Genomic DNA, 19,855 nt, shown 5'->3' on the forward strand with positions numbered 1-19,855 from the left:
CATTTGCTTCGGGGTAGGATTTGGCTACACAGAAAAGGCAACTAACTATGGGAAATAAAATGTGGTTGTCATTTCAAAAAAGAAAATCCAAATAATCCAGCATGAGCTCTCAGGAGCTGTCTGGAATGCTGCCTACCTTTAACAGGCATTGACTCTCACTCCAAGTCTCTGCATAAGTATGGAAGCTGAAGCTATGGATTGGGATTTCAACTGCACAGAGTAGCTCCTCATAGTGGGGAATTCTGCTTGTTCTCTGCAAGCACATTTTTAGGGAGACATTTTTAGGGTATTAAGAGGCTGCAAAGACTAGATGTGTTTTTTTGAGAGAGGAATTATTTTGCATGCATGTCCCGGAGGAATACTGCTGACCTAAAGCAAATGGATTTATTATCTAGCTGAGGCAGTTTCCATGCCTGTTCTATGCCAACAGGTGAGAAAGGTCTGACTAATGTCATAAGAAAAGCTTGAGTCTCTTGCAGATGCAATCCCTAATCCATTTCAGAGAAGCTGAAGTTCCAGCCTCACATTTTAGCAGCTATTACTCTCAGGTGACAGGGGTTAATTAAATAGGCAGTACAGCCTTGCAAGCAGATACTAAACCTGCCAATTCACCTGAAAATCAGGTAAAATATCTTGGTCTGCCACTGGAGTGGCCTTTGAATGGAGACATGAACTGCAGCTGACCTTGTGTGTTCACTGAAAAAGAGCAGGTCCCTCACCTGAATTCAGAGGAACACCAGTTGAATCTTCTCATGTCACCAGCCATTAGAGATGTGTGTGCAAGATGTCCCACCTGGGTTTACGCACACAGCAAGAGAAGGGGGTCAAACTCTTCCCATACCTGGCAGCACGCCTCATCCTACGGCATAAGATTTAGGTCAGGCTCTGTGATCTAATCCATTTAATCCTTGATTTCCCTGCTCTGGGGTAGAGGAGGCACAAAGGTTATCTGTGATGCAGATTTCTGCTGAGACTACCAAACTCCATATACAAGAAACTCCTGCTAGGGCAAACCAGGCAACACACAGAATAAACAGGATCAGGACTCTGAACACTACTGAACTCTATAAACTGGATAAAACGACCTATCTGTCTCCAATCAGCCCTACTGCTTAATTCTGCATACATTTTCTTGTGTTAAATAAATACCTGCTACGGGAACAGACCTCTGATGAAAGGATAATAAATGAGCTCAATATATACTGCTACTGCCTTCCTTTCTGCTATGCACTGCCATAAATTTAAAGCCAATTATGTTCTGTTTAAATATTTAACACTGTAAAGCTGGCCAATTTTACATCTTGTCAAAGAGAATCGAAATACCCACTTTGTCCCTTCAGCAGGCAGGCAGAGCATTCATGAGATAAAAACACCAACAGGACTTCACTGTGTGCAACTGGATATTGGAAACAGCCTCAATTCCTCAGACTTCAGCAACATCATCTCTGACACTGAAAGCACAAATCTGCATGCAACATGAAACTGAGAGCAGCCAGGAGCAATCTCAGACCAACTGTCTGCTGCTGTCTCTCCAATCTAAACTCTATCAGCAAGCTGTTATTTTCATAGCTGCAACACTAGAGGACCCCACATACGCACATTGTGAAGATGCAACTGATTAAAACGGAATCCTGAGGCTCCATGAGGAAGCAACTGTTGTGTAACTAGTTCTTTACAGACACTGCTTTGAAGTGATGAAATCCAGTGACTGTGACTAAACTTGTAAACATTATGCACTCAGAGTTGCTATCAAATTCAAGAGGTGTGCCACCACGCCAAACGCTAGTTATATGAGATGGCCCTGAGCTGATAAACCAGGACAAAAATCCCAGAACCAATCACCAAGACATCAGGGTGTGAACTTTCCTCTAAGGTAGTCAAAGTTACTGACCACTGCAGCAACAGCACTAGGTGAGCTGGGAATGCCATGAAGGTTATTCTTTCTGAATCACTAAAGAAAAGACTCACAGACTCTCTTTTGGATGCGATCTCTATGGGCAACTGAGCAAAACTTCACTCTTGGGACCGCTCCACCAACTTACCAGGGTGGTATGATATGATATGATATGTTCAGCAGTTAGCTGTGTAAATAGGTTTCCTTGACTGTATCTGCATTACTGAGTCAACACTGTCTGTTGAACTATTGCTGTCCGTGGCAGGGCAAGGCACCGTGTTATCCAGGTATTTGTAAGACAGATTAATATCCTCACAAAAGATACACCACAAACTGTGAAAGGCATCTCTCCAACAAAGCATTTGCCATTTCTTTCCCAGAGTCTCTGTTTGGATGTTTGGGGTAAGCCAGCAGACAACAGGAGAGAAAGCTTGGCCAAAATTGTCACAAAGGAAGAATTTGAAATCTGACATGAAAAATGCTGTTTGCTTTCCAGTCCTTTGGCTTCAGCAAGACAGGAACAGGTGGCATACTACTGAGCTGTGGCAGGGATGTTACTCAGAGATCTCCTAAGACCAGTAGTTTTTCCAGGCTTGGAACCATCTTTTCCAGTGATGCCTAAAGGGAAAGATCAATGGGAGAGAGAGAGAGTTAGAGCTCTGGGTCCAGGAGCCAAGCTGCCCAATACAGAGTCAGTGCAAGGTTAAAAACTGGCAACGAACCATTCCCAGACAACCAAAAGTCTTCACAACAACATTCCCATTGCTCTTGTACCAGCTCCAGGCTAAAGCCTGACACAAATGGCTTCCCTGGCAGCAGGCCTCAGCATGAGACTATTGAGAGCCCAGAAGTTACAGTCTGTATGAAATGTTGTGTTTCCTGCTATGTAAACACACACAGTCAAACTCTGCTGTGAGCAGTTACACGTATTTCCAGTTGACACTCTGAATCACTGTGACACTCAAAGTACCAGAAGTGCCTTACCCAATGTCACAGACATCAGGAAAGTAGATGCACAGAGGGTATGAATATTGTCTCAGAGTGTCTTCTGGCTACACAGGCTTTGTGGTTAACCCCCTGGTTTCAGGAGAGCTTGGGTGACCATAAGGGCAGCAGAGAGAACAAAGAAAGACAAAGAAGATCACAGTGGACTGAGAAGAACATGGGGAAGGAAAGACAGACAAAAAGCAGCAAGATCTCAAATCTGTTTCTGGCTTTGGACTGGGCCTTAGAAATATTGCCATAAAATAAACTCATTCCTATACTCAACACCTATACTCTATTAGCCAAGCAAGGTTATTGAAATAAACCAAGGCTGGTTTTATGGCTTAGGAGGCTTTGAAATCAGCTTCATCAATCATTGGGTAGTGATACTCATGGAAGAGAAGACAAATGCTTCTTGGCCCAGACAAAGAGAAAAATTAAACAATTGAGTTGTGATTGGCAGCAGCTGCAAGCAAACACAATAAGGTCTGAACTGTGAACAAACTCCTGCCTGCTCCTGGATTTCTTGGAGTCCTCCCTAAACACTGCCTTAGGAAAAGGGAGAGCTGGACCTCCAGCCACAAAGACCAAGGAAAAATATTTAAGCACCTCTCTGTGCCATGGCAGGTTTGCAAATCTTGCACATTTCTACTTTGTTTTTTCTGTCTTGATTCTCCCTCTATCTTGATCTCAATCTTTCAGACAGACTGACTGAAAAGCAGGGAATCAGTCATTGTTTATTTCAGCAGTTCTTCCTTAATGTTGCAGACATGAAGCCCAGAACATGAAGGGCAGATCTCCTTCCTGCTCAGAGCTGTACACCACACAACCTGCAGGATAAGCAAGCACATGTATCTCCCCATGCTCACCCTCTAGCACAGCAGCTCAAAAATCCTCACCTGAAAGGAAAAAGCAAAGCAACGAACCCAATGACTTAAATATCTGTCTGTGCCTATAGCAGAAGATTCTGTGACTGTAGACCCTTGCTAACGAATCTCAGAGCAGTAGCCTCCTGCACCACTAGCACAAAAGCTTGCAGGAGTGTAACATCTAAGTTAAACTCACACCTATAAAATGGATTCATCTAGAAACTACCCATCTGAAAGCTGCTATGGCTGCAACTTGCTTGCCATCAAGCCACAGGATCTACAATTTCCAGTAAGAATAGTGAGTCTTCTCTTTCCCTTTTGAGTCAGAAGTTTCTAGGGCAGGATTACCACTGCACCACAAGCTCCAAATACCGTTATGAAACCTCCCAGAGCTTTGCCAGGTTTCATACCATGTGTGCTTATCCCTGCTGATTTTCAACGGGCTGCTTTTGGCTTCCAGAAGCGCACACCTTTGCTGCCAGCAAACCTCCTGTCTCCGTCCCCACGCACGGAGCGCTTTGTGCTGCAGCAGCATGTGCCGCGCTGCCGTCTCCCACCGACCGCAGCATCCGCTGCTCCCCTCACATCTGGTTCTGCCTCATTGCGACACGGAGGGAAACATTCCTCATGTCACTGCCCTCGGTCCCACTCAAACTGAAAGGAAGAGGAAAGTGCCCGCAGCGGCTGCGGTTTTGGGCGCTGCTCGAGAGCGGTACAGGCGGCAGCGCCGGGGCCGGAGGTGAGCTCAGCAGCCGGGGCCTGTGGCTCTGCTGAGCTCATCACACAGCTCAGCGGCAGGAAGCGATACGGGAGCAGGACTCTGAGAGGAAACTGAATTGAGCAGCTGAGGTTAACTGCTCTGCTGTTTTATCATGTGGCATTTCCAGGGACTAAGAACCCCAGGTTGGGTTTGGCTGCCCGGCGTCAGTTGACTCGCTTCGCACGCCACGCTCAACAGCACTAACGGCAGCGGGACGAGGGAGCAGCTGTGCTGACCACATGGCAAAACAAAGCAACATCTGCCTCTGCTGGGTTGCTGGCCCCTTCTCCATCCCACTCAGGGGAAAACACTTAATGAATGGTTTCCTACAATGCCTGCAGGAGGGAGGACTCAGCTGCACACAAGCTTTCCTGGCATCTACCTCAAACAGCCCTGAATGGTGCAGGCTGGACTTGGACTTCCACTTTCCCCGGGTTATGGTGAGGCTGAGGCTCTGGGTGGTGCACCTGTAGGTTCCTATTACAGTGGTAACAGTTATCTGGCCTCTCATCTCAGAGAAGCTCAGACAACTTCGCAGCCCTACACAGAAACTTGCCAGTGTCGTCAACCTCTGTGCTGCTGATGCTCCACCATCTCTGCCAGCTGCTAGCAGAGAGCACAACCTTAGAGTACCAGCCCAGGACAGAGCAAGACTGTCATGGAGGCATGCTGGAGTTAATCCAGAATGTTAGCATGTCCCAACTATCAATGGGATCTTCATTTCTTGTCTTTATGTTAAGTAAGCCATTCATGACTGTTTTCACTCTCAGTGTAACACAGCCAGAGAATGTCACTGAGTCATACCTACAGCAACAAGAGCTTCAGATACATTTTTTTCTTGGAAAGAAAAATAAATAATAGATTCTCTTCCCATCCCTCTTTGCTGCCTCCACTGCTGCTGAAGGAGTCACAGCTGAGTTAGATGGAAGAAATGTGTTACCCCTCCTGTCGCCTTCCAAATTCCCCTCTGTTTGTAGGATTTACCAGAATGACTGCAGGCAGTGCTAGAGCTTTAGGGGTACATGCATGGTTTGCCAGGAGCATGGGCTGTACAGTTTAGTCTCATGTAATTACAATTATCTAATTTCAAACCTTGTGTGGCTGGTGCCAAGTTCAAATTCAAGTCGCTGCTTCCCTCAGGTTTTCCTTCCTGAGACGCTCCTTCTTGGACCATTAGCTGAGGCTGTGGAGAGAAACACCAAAAACAAACAACCCCCCCCACATGAAATTTGAGTATCAAGAGATAAAAATGCAAATATGCAAAGTGGAAAGGGGAAAAAAAAGCCTTTGGTTAATTTCATTTAAAGCAGACTGTGCAGCTCCAAGCAGGTCTCTCTGGCATCACTGCCTATACCCAGCCACGCACCAGCACCAGCACATACAGCGTCCTCACACATTCGCAAGTGTCTCTGAATGGTTTTACAAGAAGCCACTGTATTAGCAATCTTAGGGGACTGGTCCCATAACATTTTGTCTATCAAAAATGAAAATGACTATTCTTTTTCTTCTGCTTCCCCTCCCCCACTCCCCCCCCCCAAAAAAAATCCTCCACAGGTGTTAATTTTTGAACTGAAAGACCAGAATGCTTCAGGACCCGGTTTGAGTGGTGAAACACTAAAAGGAATAGAAGAAAAAGGAGACAGGGTGTGAAAAGTTGAAACTTCAATAAATGGGCATGCAGCAAAGATGTGTTTATTTATTGTTTACAAATGACTATGCAGCTCATTGTTTATCATAACAAACACCCCATCTTACACCTCTGGCATACAATTAATTTAACCACAACCCCCAAGCCCAAACCTAGAACTGCAGCTACGACAATCTGTTACAGGAGAGAATGGCTGGAAGAGTCTTTTCCAACCCGAGTTGCAGCCTGTTATAGATGAGAGATGGCTATAAATTATTTCTAGCATGCTATAGGTGTTTATAGACTGAGCAAATCCCTGGGTACTCTTGAGCCAATTAGACCTGCTTTAAGCAGCAGTTTGAAGTAAAGGATCTCCAGTGGGCCTTTCCAACATGAATTACTCTATAATTCTAAGAAAATGAAGAGGAGTGTCTGCACACACCCAGTGAGTGATAGCAGGCATTCAATACCACTCTGGGTAGATCCTGGGAGCTATCAGGATCCTCCAAACTGTTGTCTTGCTGCTTCTATGTGGCCTAAAGGTCTGAAGGAAGAATGAAGTGCCAATTGAACTGATAAGGAAGTGGTTTAATGTGATTATCATTACAGAAAAGAATTTCCATGGAATATTGCTGGGTTTTAAATTGCCCTTCTACCCACAAAAAGAGAGAGCACAGAACAGGAAAACTATTTCAGTTAGCTGTATTTGGGATGTTAGCTTTTGACAGCACACACATGGGTGTCTGTACCCCACAAGATGTTGTGGAGCATGTTCTCAGCACTGCCTGCCTGCCCCCTTTGCCTTTTCCACTGCAGGAGCCTGTCCCCAGAAGGGATGGAAGGGGCTCCTCTCTCTGCAGCCACGTCAGGCACACAGAGTAGCTACAAAGCAGGGCTGAAGCCATCTCCTCTATCACTACTACTGTCAAATTAGCCACAAGACAGCCCAACCAGCCGGTGTTCTATAAACTGTCCCTTGCTCTGAAACTCTCTCTCCCACTTGTCCTGCATAAGGTCCTCAGCTTTATCTATATGTACTTCACTTTTTTTGGGGCTTTCCTGAACTCCACAGTAACAGAATTGTTTTGCAGCCAAGGCTTCACTGTGCCAGCAGCAGCTGGGACACAATCTATTCCTCTCACAAAATTCCATTGCCTGCTCTTTCCTTTACCAGGCAGGAAGGGAAAGGCACTGTAGTACTCCTGAGGGTTAAACTTGCCTATTTCTGATGAGATGAAGAATGCATAACCCAGTGCCTGACACCGCCTGCCAGCTCCTCTGGAGTCCTTTGGCCTCTGCATTTGCATTTACCCACTGTAGTTCACAGCTACACATGCAGGACACATCTGTTTGTACCATTGTCCAAGACAAGGTAGTAGGTGAGGCCTCCTTCCCTCTCTCTTCTCAACCTCTGCCTCCCCTCACACCCACAGCTGAGTCAAATGGCATCTGCTGATGAATATCTCTCTTATTCCATCTTATATTCAGCAATATCCAGACTGCTTCAAAGCTACTTGCAAAGCACTGCTGCCCTTCACGGCTCCCAGGAAAGGCCTGTCACCCCATTCAGAATGTCTGCTACTCCTCATGCAACCAGTGGATGCCAGTCCCTGACCTGGGGACTGATGTTGATCTGTTCTCATCAGTGCTTTTTCCAGCACAAACACTCCTCTTAGCTATTGCTTTATAGCTGAGTTGCAACTTCAGAGTAACTTCTAATGGTCAGCCTCTGAGCTCCCCAAAACGTCCATCTGTTTGCCTCCAGGGTGTGTCTGAAACTCTGGTGCAAAGCAATTTGTCACTTGTCAAACAGCAGCCAGCCCTTTCATGAAAGGGTGAGGAACCCTCTCATCCAGGACGACCTGTCAGAGAAGGGAGAACCCTGCAATCACCATCCTTCTGGAACACTTATACTACCTTGCACTTTATTTTTATAAAGTTATCTTTGATCCATATTACCTGGGGAGTCAGAGGTGTGTTTTCTGGCTGTACAGGTCCGTCCCCATCCCTAGCTCTAGTTCAGGTTGCTGTCTCTCACACTTAGCTGTATTACCCTGGCACCTTCAGTCCAGCTCAGCAACATTCAGCTCTGTTCTCTATGAGTAGATAATGATGCCTCCCTTCTAGCAGTCCCTTTTCTCCTGGACACTCTGCCTAAACAGGACTGTACTCCTGCTTACAGAGCCTTTAGGAAGGAATACAAGATCTTTCCCACAGAATCTGATCTCTTTCTGATCTGCTCCATCCTTCAAAGGGAATCAAGACTTAGGACTGGCTGTGCCTCTTTACCCCTTTCTGGTATCTCTCCAATGCACATGGCTCCAGCATACACCCCTGAGCTATAAATGTTCAAGTCATTTTGCTTCCTAGCTTGTATCTAATTCATATAAAGGCATCTAGAAGGCATCCTATGATTCTATGATCTTCTCTCCTTATTTGGTCTTGCTTCATATTTTTCCCTCATCTCGTTTCCTCTCTCTCTAAAAAACACAGACACCCCAATTATTTACTATTTTGCAGCCCTGAGATGTTTCTTTTTCCTCCAAATGCTTTTCACAACCACTTGTCCATGGCACCTTACCGCTACTGAAAGGGAGAATGTGTCCATTATTCATGCCCTTCTAGGTTCTCCTGCTTGTCTGAGACTTGTCAGCCCATGAATGGCACCAGCAGAACTCACTGGGTAAGATGTTTTGGTCTAAGACACAGGTCATTTCTGCCTCCAGTCATTTTCCATAGAGCTTGAGGGTCCCAGTTTGCAGACCTGGTTGCTTTAGGCACTGGTAACATACCAGATTTCCTTACCCAGTGTATTTAAACAACAGCAACATAATAAATGGGTTTAGAAAAAGCTTTTAGCAAATGCTATGTGCTGGGCTAGATTGTGACCTTCTCACCTGGATTTCTAAGAAGAAACAGTAGCTGGACCCATTTATGGAGCAGATGTCTTGTCTGGGAGATTCAGTCCTGCACTGGATTTGCAGACACTTTCCCTCCACCCGTATCCAAGATATATTTGTATGCCAAGGTCACTGGCATTCCATAAAAGTCTTCTAACGTCCCTCACATCCTGGCAGTTCCTCCCTGGTGAAGATTTCCTTCCAAGCCTCCTGTGTAGCCCTCAGAGACTGCTCTATTTCTGTTTCTGCTGAACCAGACACTGTCTCTTTCCATCCCAAGCACTTCCTGTGGCACCACAGCTGTAGAACAAACCTATGAATTCCTGCACAGCTTGGGCTTGGACTAGAACGTTTTGTGGTATGAGACATATATAATGGTTGGTTGTTGCTGTGGGCTTTTTAAACCATTCCTAATGATAGATAGAATGTCATTAATTGTTCACAGGATTGAATATCCTTATTGATTAAGAATTTTGAGGGTTTTTTTCATGCCTGAAGCATTCTGTCTTTGTCTACTGATTGTTACTAATCTTTTGTTTGCTGCATAAAAGAGCCTCCTGCTGGCAGGATTCAAAGTTTTGCCATTCACCAAATTCCTCTTTTTGCTTAATTTTAAGCTGCTTCTTTTGAGACCAACTGACACACTAAGCAATCACTGCAGTTTTCAAGACCCCTGAGAAGACAATCTCTCTGCTTGAGAAAGGATGTCGCCTCTGGCCTGACATTTCAAGCCTGGGAAGGTACTATGGAAGACTATTATGTCTTGAATTAAAACCAGCAGCTCTCCTGGGCTCACAGAATTCTGCAGGAGATGAATCTTAGGGGTGACTGGAAAGGCACTCAGAGCTTCCTTAACTTGTTAGATTTCCAGCCCACATAGGCTGAAAGAATGTCATTGCAGAGGACAAGCCTGAGAAGAGCCAACACAACTGAAAATTCCCCAGGATCTGGGACTAGAGAAGAGGAAAAGAACCCAACACCATACTCACCCACTTGCGGGGCCTTCCTCTTGGCCTTTTCCCAGCAGAAGGTTCTACCTATATTGTAAACAAGGGGAAAAAAACCCATTCTTAGCTCTCCTGTTTGCTGGGCACTGTGACTAATACACTGGCCACAGTAACCTCTGCATAAACTTCTGGTGAGACAAGTAGCAGAAGAGGCAAAAGTTGGGGATGGATGACAGTTGAGGAGGAAATGCCTGGCAGACTTTGCTGGTTGTGATTATTTTTTAACAGTGATGGAGAAACACTAGAAGGAACCTGCTGAACAGGCTGGGGCAACACAGGAAGGCTGGGAGGTGAGTTAGGACTCAAACCACAGGAACGAGTTTGTCCCACAGTGACAATTAAAGCTGCACTGAAATAGAGGCAGCTTTCACTGTCTGTATTTCAGCTAAGAGAAACCTCCCTGCTTGTCCACCAGCAGTGCTTAAAGAAGGGACAATCAGCTTCTCCCTCTGTCAGAAAAGAATATAAGCCTTTTCTCTTACCACCTGCCCAGATACTGCAGTCACTTTCTTGCTCCCCTTTGGCCTTCCTCGTGGTTTCTTCATTGGTAATGGTTCCACAGCCTCCTCCTGAGATGAAAATCATTTAAGCAGGATGATCTCTGGAACAATTTACAGCTTCTCATTCTAATGTGTCTTAGACTGTCTTACACCAATAGCCCTCATACCACTAAATACCAGGTTGTCTCTGCTTTTCCAATAGCCCAAAAGACAAAGGGGTAGGGGTGAGGAAATTAATACATTCCCAGAACTCTGACCATAGTGCACAGTGCCTGGAATGCAGAGAGAGAAGGCCTTGGCTTTCTCCACTCCAACTACTGGTGCAGAAACAGGGTGATGACACCTGAAAGTCTCCAGCTTGGAAGGGAGACTTGGTTAGCTCCTCTCATGCCATTTCCTGGCCTGAACAGCCATGTCCTGCCACATGACAAGAACCTCTGAAGCCAATGGCTGAGGTGTGCCAGGCTGCACATCACTATTGCTTTCCTGAATAGCAGTACAATTTACCACAGAACATCTCAGCTTCCTTTACTCTTTGTTAGCTGCTTCCCACCACTGCCTGCAAATCCTATCAGCTAATGCCACAGCATCCCTCAGGCAGCTGCTCATGATGAGGTGCCCTCACCTGTGGCTGCTTCTTTGGTCTTCCCCTCTTTCTCTTCAGGCCCTCTGTCAGTGTTGATGAGCCAGGGCTCATTGGCCTCTCATTGCTCATGTTGGCACTTTCTCAAGTTTCCAGATGACAATCCAACAGGTTATTTTTCCATGGACTGTGAAAGAAAACGTGTCTCCTCTTTCTTTCCCTATCTTGTTTTGGACTCTTCTCTACCTGCAAAGCCGAAACGGTGAGAGAGAGTCAGGCATGACAACTTGCTTTTTCCTTTTCAGCTGGAAAAGTGTGTGACACAGCAGACTTTAGGAGCATAACTGTGCTTTGCAAATATTGTTGAATCATTCTCTTACATGGCCCATTCCTGAGATTTGAGGATTTTGGCTAAAGGAGCCAATGGCTCCAGGTGCCAGGGGATGTTGATACTTGCATCTACCTTCCCACCTTGTTGGCCAGTTTCATCCAAACTGACAAAGACATTGTCTCTGAACTCCCCTCTTTGTAGGCTTCCTTTGCCTGAGGAGGAAGGAGGTGGGAGACAAAGTGTGGTGAACTATAAATGCCCCACTCAAGGGTAAATCTTCATTTGGAGCTCCTGTGTTTTGAGATACCAAAGCTAACCCTCAGACCTAAATCCACAGCAAAGAGAATCTTACACTAGGATGCCTGAGAGAACAAGTATCAGGGTAGAAACTCTTCGAGAGGTGAATTGAGCTCTGGAGCTGACCCTGAAGAGTTTGTTCCTAATCACTGACTGAACAGGAGACTGTCTGGAGACATGGCCTCACTCCATTTCAGAGCACTCAGCCTCTGGTTTCCTACAGGACAAGTCACCCAGACCTGGGTTTTGCTTGGATCCTGAGCATTGGTTTGTCTACTGCAAGTTTTGTATCAGTAGGCTTGCCAGTTAGTCTCTTCCCTGTCCCCAAGCTCTATTTTGTGCCTGCTGTAGTTGGAGTGAGCCCTGATCCGACTTGTTTGCTCAAAGAAACAGCCAAGATCATGAGCTGTTGAGGATACAAAGGAAACAAATGACCTTCCTTGCTTCTTGAGGTTTCTCCTTTGGCATTTTCTGTCAGAGAAGGTGGTAGTCTGACTGTGAGTCTTTACATCCTCACATTCTGAAGCAGGAGAAGGAGGGAAGAGATCTCAACCAGAAGTTCAGCTGGTACCAGAATCCCAGGCACATTAAGAGATGGAGGTCATGGGTTTTTCTTGTGTGGGAAGTAAGCCCTAGCCAAGGATCTGAGTTGAGCTCCCAGTTTGCTGATCTGCTTGAAAAAGGCACTTACAGCCTTCTCAGACCTTGGCCCTCCTTCCACAGGAGAGAGGACTCAAAAAGATATGAAGGACTGAAGAGACGGAGCCTGCCTGGCCAGAAGCCAGCAGTGCTGGATGAATCCTCTTCTGTCAATAATTCTTACAACAAAATAAATAGCTGAGTATAGTGTGGTTGGGAAAGCAACATCATTGCTTGCTCAGGATAGCAGGAGTAAATGGATTGACAATGCATTTTTACCTTCCCTGCAAAGCCATTGCCACCTTCTCATTGAGCCAGAGTGTCATCTGCCTTGCCTATAAAAGCTGTTCTACCTCCACCTGAGAAATGTTTTTGCAGCTCTTTGCTTTACCTGTTTTGTTTGTCCTTTCTCATTTGTTAAATGAAAGGTAACAGCTTCAGTGTGCTTAAAAGGCCCTTTTTCCAATGGCCTTGAGTGCTGCTGGGTCCCCAAGTCCCTCTGGCAGGCTCTACCTGAGGCAATAAAGGATGTATTGCAAGTAAGAGCAGAGCTGCACCACACAGAAGACCGTGACTGTATGCTTCAAAATAATGCTGGAGGGCATGAGCTGGGTTCAGTCCCAGTTCATGTATAAGCAACCCTACCCAGTGAACTCCCTGGATGTGCCTCCGTGCACACTGCTGGGACCCAGCTCACAGGTGTTGCTGCACACTCAGCTTTTCTATCAAAACTTCTGATCAGAGGGTAATGGAAAGACCAGAGCTCAGGTCTCTGAGTTCAGGCAGCATCTGGAGGGGAGACAGTTAGGAAAATAAGGTTTCTTTGTACTTGAAAGCCACACACAGTTGCCACCAGGTCCCTGAGTGATAAGCATGAAACACTTCCGCAGTCTTTCAGAGAAGAGCTGTGCTTTTAGAAGCTGTTACAGAGCTTTGTAGTTCGATCAGATGTTCAAGTTCCAAAGACCAGAGGGCCTTAACTGAAGATGACAACAAATATGCTGCACTCTTGCCCAGTTACTGTTTCCTGTGACCACATTTACCAGTCAGAATTAGAGCTCAAATGGCCTTGTGCTGGTCCTGGCATTTGAAGCCGGCTGATAGAGGAGGGTACACTGAGGCATATGGACCCTGGACTGCTCTAGTAACAGAGAAGCCTTAGAGCCTCTTCCTAAAGGCCAGCCTGGGTTTGTGCTGTACACATCTGCTGCTGGATCAGCCTAGAATGCTGCAAAGGTGACTTGAAGCCTCCTGACCCCGAGCCTCCCCTCAGCCATCTGTGCAAAGGGAACAGGCCTTGCCATAGGATGTGAAAGTGCTGTCCAAGCCAGCTCCCCAGGAAGAGATTAAGGCTGTTTTGATAACACAGCTTCTACTAATATGAAAACACTGTTTCAATGCCTCCTGGAGTTCAGGTCCTCATGCAGGTGTGTGGGCAAGAGTTATGAAGGAAATATGAACATGTCCTCAGAAAAAGCATCATATGTGCATGTTTTCCATGGTAATGCCAAAGCTTAAGAGCCAGGATGAATGATGGGGTACAGCAGGTACTGTCAAAGATCAACAGATGTGGTTCTATCTGGGGGAGGCTGTGCTGATACGAGGGCTAAGTATGTGTATTTTACTGACTGTTTTATTTAACAGTCCCAGATTACACTGTCTGCTCAGGCACCTCAGGCTGGACATGCACAATCAGAAAATACCACTGGCAGATGCAGCAAGAAACTTTCAGCCTTCACTCCATGTTCTACCAAAACATGTGACAGACACTGAAGCCATTGCTCTTATTGGCACAATCTCTGTCATGAGTTCACTGCAACCAGAACCTGCATCAAGTCTAAATGCTGGATGTCATTATTCAAGTGGGAGCAACCATAGTGTACAGAATTCATTTTTCCTCTGATAAAAGATTCTTGCACAACATGTTCTAAATCTTGCAGGAGTGATACACTCTGCAATGTCTTTCACATCTCTGGCAAGTGTTCTACAGACAGGACTGCAGACAAACGTAGAGACAGCCAAGGCAAGGCCTTTGTACAGCTGTCCTCCACCTTCCCATCACTCACCAAAGACATATGCCTCCTGAAGCCTGGTATGAAAAGAAAATTAACAGAAACAAAGCTATACAAGCATCAGTCCTTATGGCTTTTGCAAGCTTTATGTCACTTTAATTTAAAGATGCATACAAAACAAAGGCAATTCTACTTCAAATTTCTCAACAATAGCTTTCCATTGATGGAAAGGATGGATTGGAACACCCACATCACTATTGACTCCCATTGTACACCAAAAAACAAGTCTGCTTTCCAAGGTCCCTGCCATCCCTGCTGGGAGTGGAGCCAGCAGTGCTGAGTTCCAGTCCTATACACTGTCCACAGAGGCACAAGATCTAAAAACCTGTCCAAATATTTGTGGGTTTTAGATCACCTTTCTGTCAGCCATGTACACAGCTTTGCAAGTGATGCAGAGATGTGAATACATGTGTTTGGCAGTGCTCAGACCATTATGTTGCAGAGACATCACCTAAACCAAAATACTTCATGTCCCAAGAGCATTCCCAAGCACCTGGCAGAGGACAGGGGATTCTCAAAGTCTAACCTGATGTAGGTGCTAAGTTGTACAAAGCCAGTTTTTCTACCATACCAAGTCCTCATGAAAGAAAGGCTCCTCCTGCAGATAATGTCACTTTAGTCTAATAGAGAATTCTGAATGGTGTTCTTGAGGGACTTTCCCTTTCCACAGACTATGGAGGACACCTTGGGGATGAGCCTGATGATTTTACCTGCAGGCAAATTAAAGGCACAACCCCTTCCTGTTTGTTTCCTCAGGGAAGTTACATTTTAGGCCATGTTCTTGGGAGAGATACAATGTGACACAGGGATGCTCAAGACATGGTACTAAAACCCCCAAACTGTGTGCATGAATCACAGAAAATGCTGCCAGAAGATGATTGTCTAGCTGCAGTGCCCACATATAAAATACAAAGCTCACAAAGCCTTTTTGAAAGCATAATAGGAGTGTGATTATAAGAGACCCTTCATTATAGCCTTAACTCTGCTGCTGTCTCTATAATAACAGGAAAAAATATCCACAAAGCACAACTCTCACTTAGTAGCACAGCACCATTGTTCTGCTGTCACGTGTGACAAAGTAAACCCAGGGTAACTGCACTGATGTGAATGTGGTCACTCTTCAGTCCTTTTAGTAAAAAAAGGGAGGGAAGAATTTGGCCCAAGCCCTGCATCAAGAAGAGGAGAAAAGACTTTTAGTCACAGCATGTAAAGAAGGGCACTAGGAAGGCCAGGCAGAGAGAGACGTTTCATGGCAATCACTGCTGCAGTAACGATCTGCACTCGCGTGATGAGAAGTTACTTTCACCTTCTGAGAAATCAAACGTCTGTGTCTTTTCAGATCTTGCAGCAGATCAAGAAATCCCACAGCTTGTCGTGGTTCCTTGTGGACTGTTCTACCAGAAAAGCAGGACAGCCAAGCACTGGAACATCTCCCTTGAAAAGAGCAGAGGCAGCAACACTCTGGCAAATGCACGTTTTCTGCCAGATTCTTCTGCGAAATGAGGAACTTATGGGCTACTAAATCAAGCTGGTGGCAGCAGCAGGTAACTGCCACAGTCTCACAAATCACATCTCAAACATAAATAACCTCTCTAGGTGATTTCCCTAACTACTTCGAGTAGTCTAAGCTTTCTTTGGTCTCATGCTTAAATGTCTTAGTTCGTTGCCTGTTGGGTTTTTTAGTGAGCAATTCATTGTCATTGGTTCTTGCATCACACGAGCCCTTCAGCAGCAACATTCCTCTATTTTTAAACCCACTCTAGCAGATATACACATTAATCTGATCTCCCCTATTTTGCCTGGCTGAACAAGCCAGTGTGTTCCAGTGTCTTGGGATGTGCTCATATCTCTTGATCATTTTGTTTGTCTGCACCCTTTCCAATCTGAGCTCCACACTTCTGAACATAAGGATTCTTACTGTCACAACTGCTTTCAGTGAGGACAGCTTGACTAACTGAACTTCCCACTTCTCTGAGAAGCATAGACTGAGCAACAGTTCAGTGGGAAAAATTCTGCTGCTGTGTAACATCAATAACATGAGCTTCCAAACCAATTCAACCAGCAAGCTATTCCACCTCCTCCAGCATATCCTGACTGATATTCAGTTCAGAAGACAGAAACTAGTTAAGCTCACAGACAACAAAAAAACAGGAACAATATGGGCTTCCATGTGCCCTGTCAGTGCCAGGGATCAGCTCAAGGCCAGAATGGGAACTTTTGTAGCTCTGCCTAGAGTTACATTTCCAACTTTGCGTTACACTTCTCTGTGTGACCTTAATAAAAAGTGCCTTCATGTGTTTCAGTTCCTCATCCACAAAACAGTGCATAGTTCCCTGAGTGCTGAGCTATGCTGGTGATGGGGCTGAGGGGAAAGAACCCGAGTGAGGCAAGAAGAGGTCATCCTGTCTGGGCCTGTTCTTCTGAGACAGCCAGCAAGGTAGGCAAGTGCTACCGGCTGGGATAGGAGCTTATGGACTCAAGACCTGTCTATTAGGAAACAGGAACAGATTTATTTTTATGAGACACATGTCAGCTCCATGGGAAAAAGGCTGTTGATTACTGTTAGTGACTTTCAAGCAAGGATGTGGGCACAAACAGTCCCTGTTTCTGACCTCTCAGACACTGAGCACTCATTTCAGCCCAACATCAATACACTGCAAGAGCACGCTCCTGAATGAACCTAAGCTTGATGCAGTGCCAGCCAACTTATTTCTCCTTCTGTCCCAATACTTGAGCCAGTTACTACTCTTGAGAGGCACCTTGCTCATCCTAGCCCATACCACAACTAACAGAAGCATTATCATGGCTCTGCTACAGTCAGCCTAAAGTGTTCCCATTCCATCCTCAGAAGAGCGAGGCTTTGCACTTGCCTATGGGGTGAGTTAGGCCACATGTAGAGCCCAGGTAACGCTGCACTTCCCCTGAAGGTTACCACATATTTTTGCAGTGAAGGACTCAATCTCAATCCAACCTCTGTTTCATTAGCTTCCAAGTTCTGGCAAGGCCCCAGGCTTATTATGATCAGAGCAGGCAGAGCAAGGAGGCAGTTAACCATTCCAGGGAAGGTGTGGAAAACCATGACTGAATACAAAGACTACAGAGAGGAGAGATCCAAAATCTGTTCCTGACTCTGATCTTGGGCAAGTCCTGTAATCTTTCTGTGCTTCACATTTTCTGTCTATAAGATTACAGAACAACACTGGAAGTATTAACACTTGCCCTCAATCTGGGGTGGAGGGACTGAGGATTGAGTCATTTCTATTGTAGAGTAACATCAAGAACCCCAAGAAATGGAAAAGAACAGAGCAAGACAATAGTATTAGACTGCACAATCAGTCTCCTCCATGTCATTGTGTTTGGGAACACAAGGAGAGGCCATTACAACTGAAGAAATACAACCCAGGATTAGCCACATCCTGCTGAGCAGCGAAACGCACACTCGCCCTTTTCCTCCAAGAAGCTGAAGGCTCATGGGACCAGTTTGGCCCAAAGCTGTAAGGTGGAACTCCCTGCCCTGGGAACCTGGCACAGAACAGCACTAGAGTGTGAGTTAGGGCTCCTCAGAGCTGCAGTGCATTGCTGAATTGCACAGTGCTTCTCACCCACTCCGAAACCAGAGCAGGTAGGGGATACAGGCCCCAGCCCACTGTCTCTATCCGAAGAAACTCATGCACCAAATACCAAGTCTTGAAGCCCCTGTCTGAGGTCTTGGACACTCTTCCAGCACTTCTCCTGAAAGTATCAAGCCAGATTAGTGCCACTTAAAGCCTTCTGTGGACTGTAGACTCCCTAGCATTACACAACAAGAGCTTGTTAAACTTCTCCCTTAGGGACTTTGCCCAAAGACTCAAAGGCTTGCTACAGGACTTTTTCTTCTCAAAGTCTCTGTCCAAACCTTTCCCCAAAAAACAAGCTCCCCAAGCACTGCAGAGTTAAATCAGTGGAGAAAAACAACAGCATTTGCAGAGAAATGAAAGGGTAAGGAGAAACCTGTGGTTACTAAAACAACATTAAAAATCACAGTCACCTCATTTCAGGTAGCACCAAGCCACGCCACTCCTCTATGTATGGAATTACTATCTTGTTCTGCTCAACTACTGACATCTGCAAAACACTGTCCACTTGAGCAAAACCAGGAAACAGCCCTCTGCATTTCCTAACGAGAACAAGCGCCTTGGCCCCTGGCACGGGGACACACGGGGCAGCGAGTTCTGTGCCTTAACCTACTTCCAAACAGTCTCTCTCAATTAGTGAGATGCAGTTTATGAATCCCTGTGCCTTAATAAACCTCAGTGTCTTGCAGAGGAGCTCTCTGCACACGTATTTCAAACGTGGGTTTGCTAACACGGTAAGAAAGAAACAAGATTACCTGTTGAGAAGTTGGGCAGCACCACTTGACCCGATGCCAGAAGACCTAGCAATGAAGGCAGGAGAGAAAGACAGAGGTATCCAGCAGCTGCCACCCTTTCTGCACTGGAGAGCAGCAACTAACCGAGGTCTCTGCTCACATTCATTTCAGGAGCCTTACAATGAGCTGAATGCTATTTACTGCGCTCCCAGTTAGTGATATGGAAAGCCGCATGAGCACTGCCAACGGTCTCCTTCTGATGGCAGTCCTGAGTAGCAACAGCAACTGAAACTGAGTTCACTTCAACCTGCCTGGAATCTCACACCAAACTGCCACAATCAAAAATAAGAAAAACCCCCAGATGACGTACAGCAGGCAGCTTGCACCACTGCCCTGTGTGTTAAAAGTAAGGCCAGTTTCCAAATGTGAAATGAATGATCTGAACAAAAGGGACAGATCATTTCACTGACTTCTCTCTTTACAAATGCTAGAAAGAATCCTGCAGACCCTGTTCTAAGAAAAAAAAACCATCTCAAACCCCAAATGGGTATCCCCAGGAAGGCTTGTGATGACAAAGTGGTTATTAATCTGAGTGTAAAACACGCTTGAGGCATTTAATAAAAGACACAAATAAAAATGGGAAGCTGCTGTCAGTTGAGTAAGAACACACTTAGAAAAGAGATGTTGCATAGCTCTAAGTCAGGTATTCTCTGTCAGTTATGTGAGCACCCATTAGAGCTGGCAAAAGTCCCCAGAAGTAATTTGCAAAGAAGAACACAGACTTTTCTTATGACGGACTTGGTATTTTTCTGACACACATACTGAGGGGTTTTTTTGGCACATCACTATTAGCAAAAACAGAGAATTAAAACATCTCAATCTGTACCTGTATAAAACCCCTTGCAGCATCTTAGAGACAAAATCTGAGACTCTTCTTTATGTCAAGTACTAAATAGCTTACAGTGACAGTGCAATTAAATAAACTGAAGACTATTTTTTTTCCTCAGAGCTGTCCACGTAAAAGATTTGCAATCACTTGAATTC

The 19,855-nt window shown here is 45.5% G+C and overlaps 1 protein-coding gene across 1 annotated transcript; it reads right to left on the reverse strand.

The window, feature by feature from the left end:
• Window positions 1-2,154: 2,154 nt before the first annotated feature.
• On the reverse strand, window positions 2,155-18,858 carry LOC133626881 (high mobility group protein HMGI-C-like). Its single transcript, XM_062008747.1, has 6 exons — window positions 18,833-18,858; window positions 11,167-11,370; window positions 10,524-10,610; window positions 10,024-10,071; window positions 5,600-5,690; window positions 2,155-2,512 (listed from the first exon to the last, which is right to left on the reverse strand). The coding sequence occupies exons 2-6, from the start codon at window positions 11,254-11,256 to the stop codon at window positions 2,427-2,429; spliced, it is 402 nt and encodes a 133-aa protein (XP_061864731.1). The 5' UTR covers window positions 11,257-11,370; window positions 18,833-18,858; the 3' UTR covers window positions 2,155-2,426.
• Between the last annotated feature and the right edge of the window lie 997 nt (window positions 18,859-19,855).

Source organism: Colius striatus, chromosome 15, assembly GCF_028858725.1.
Source record: "Colius striatus isolate bColStr4 chromosome 15, bColStr4.1.hap1, whole genome shotgun sequence".
NCBI lineage: Eukaryota > Metazoa > Chordata > Aves > Coliiformes > Coliidae > Colius > Colius striatus.

Coding starts and splice junctions, on each gene's coding strand:
- LOC133626881 (XM_062008747.1), bottom strand. CDS start 11,256: ATGAGCAATGAGAGGCCAATGAGCCCTGGCTCATCAACACTGACAGAG. Junction 5,691..10,023: donor GAGGAAGGCCCCGCAAGTGG/GTGAGTATGGTG, acceptor TTCTCTCCACAG/CCTCAGCTAATGGTCCAAGA. Junction 2,513..5,599: donor CTTGGCACCAGCCACACAAG/GTTTGAAATTAG, acceptor CTTTCCCTTTAG/GCATCACTGGAAAAGATGGT.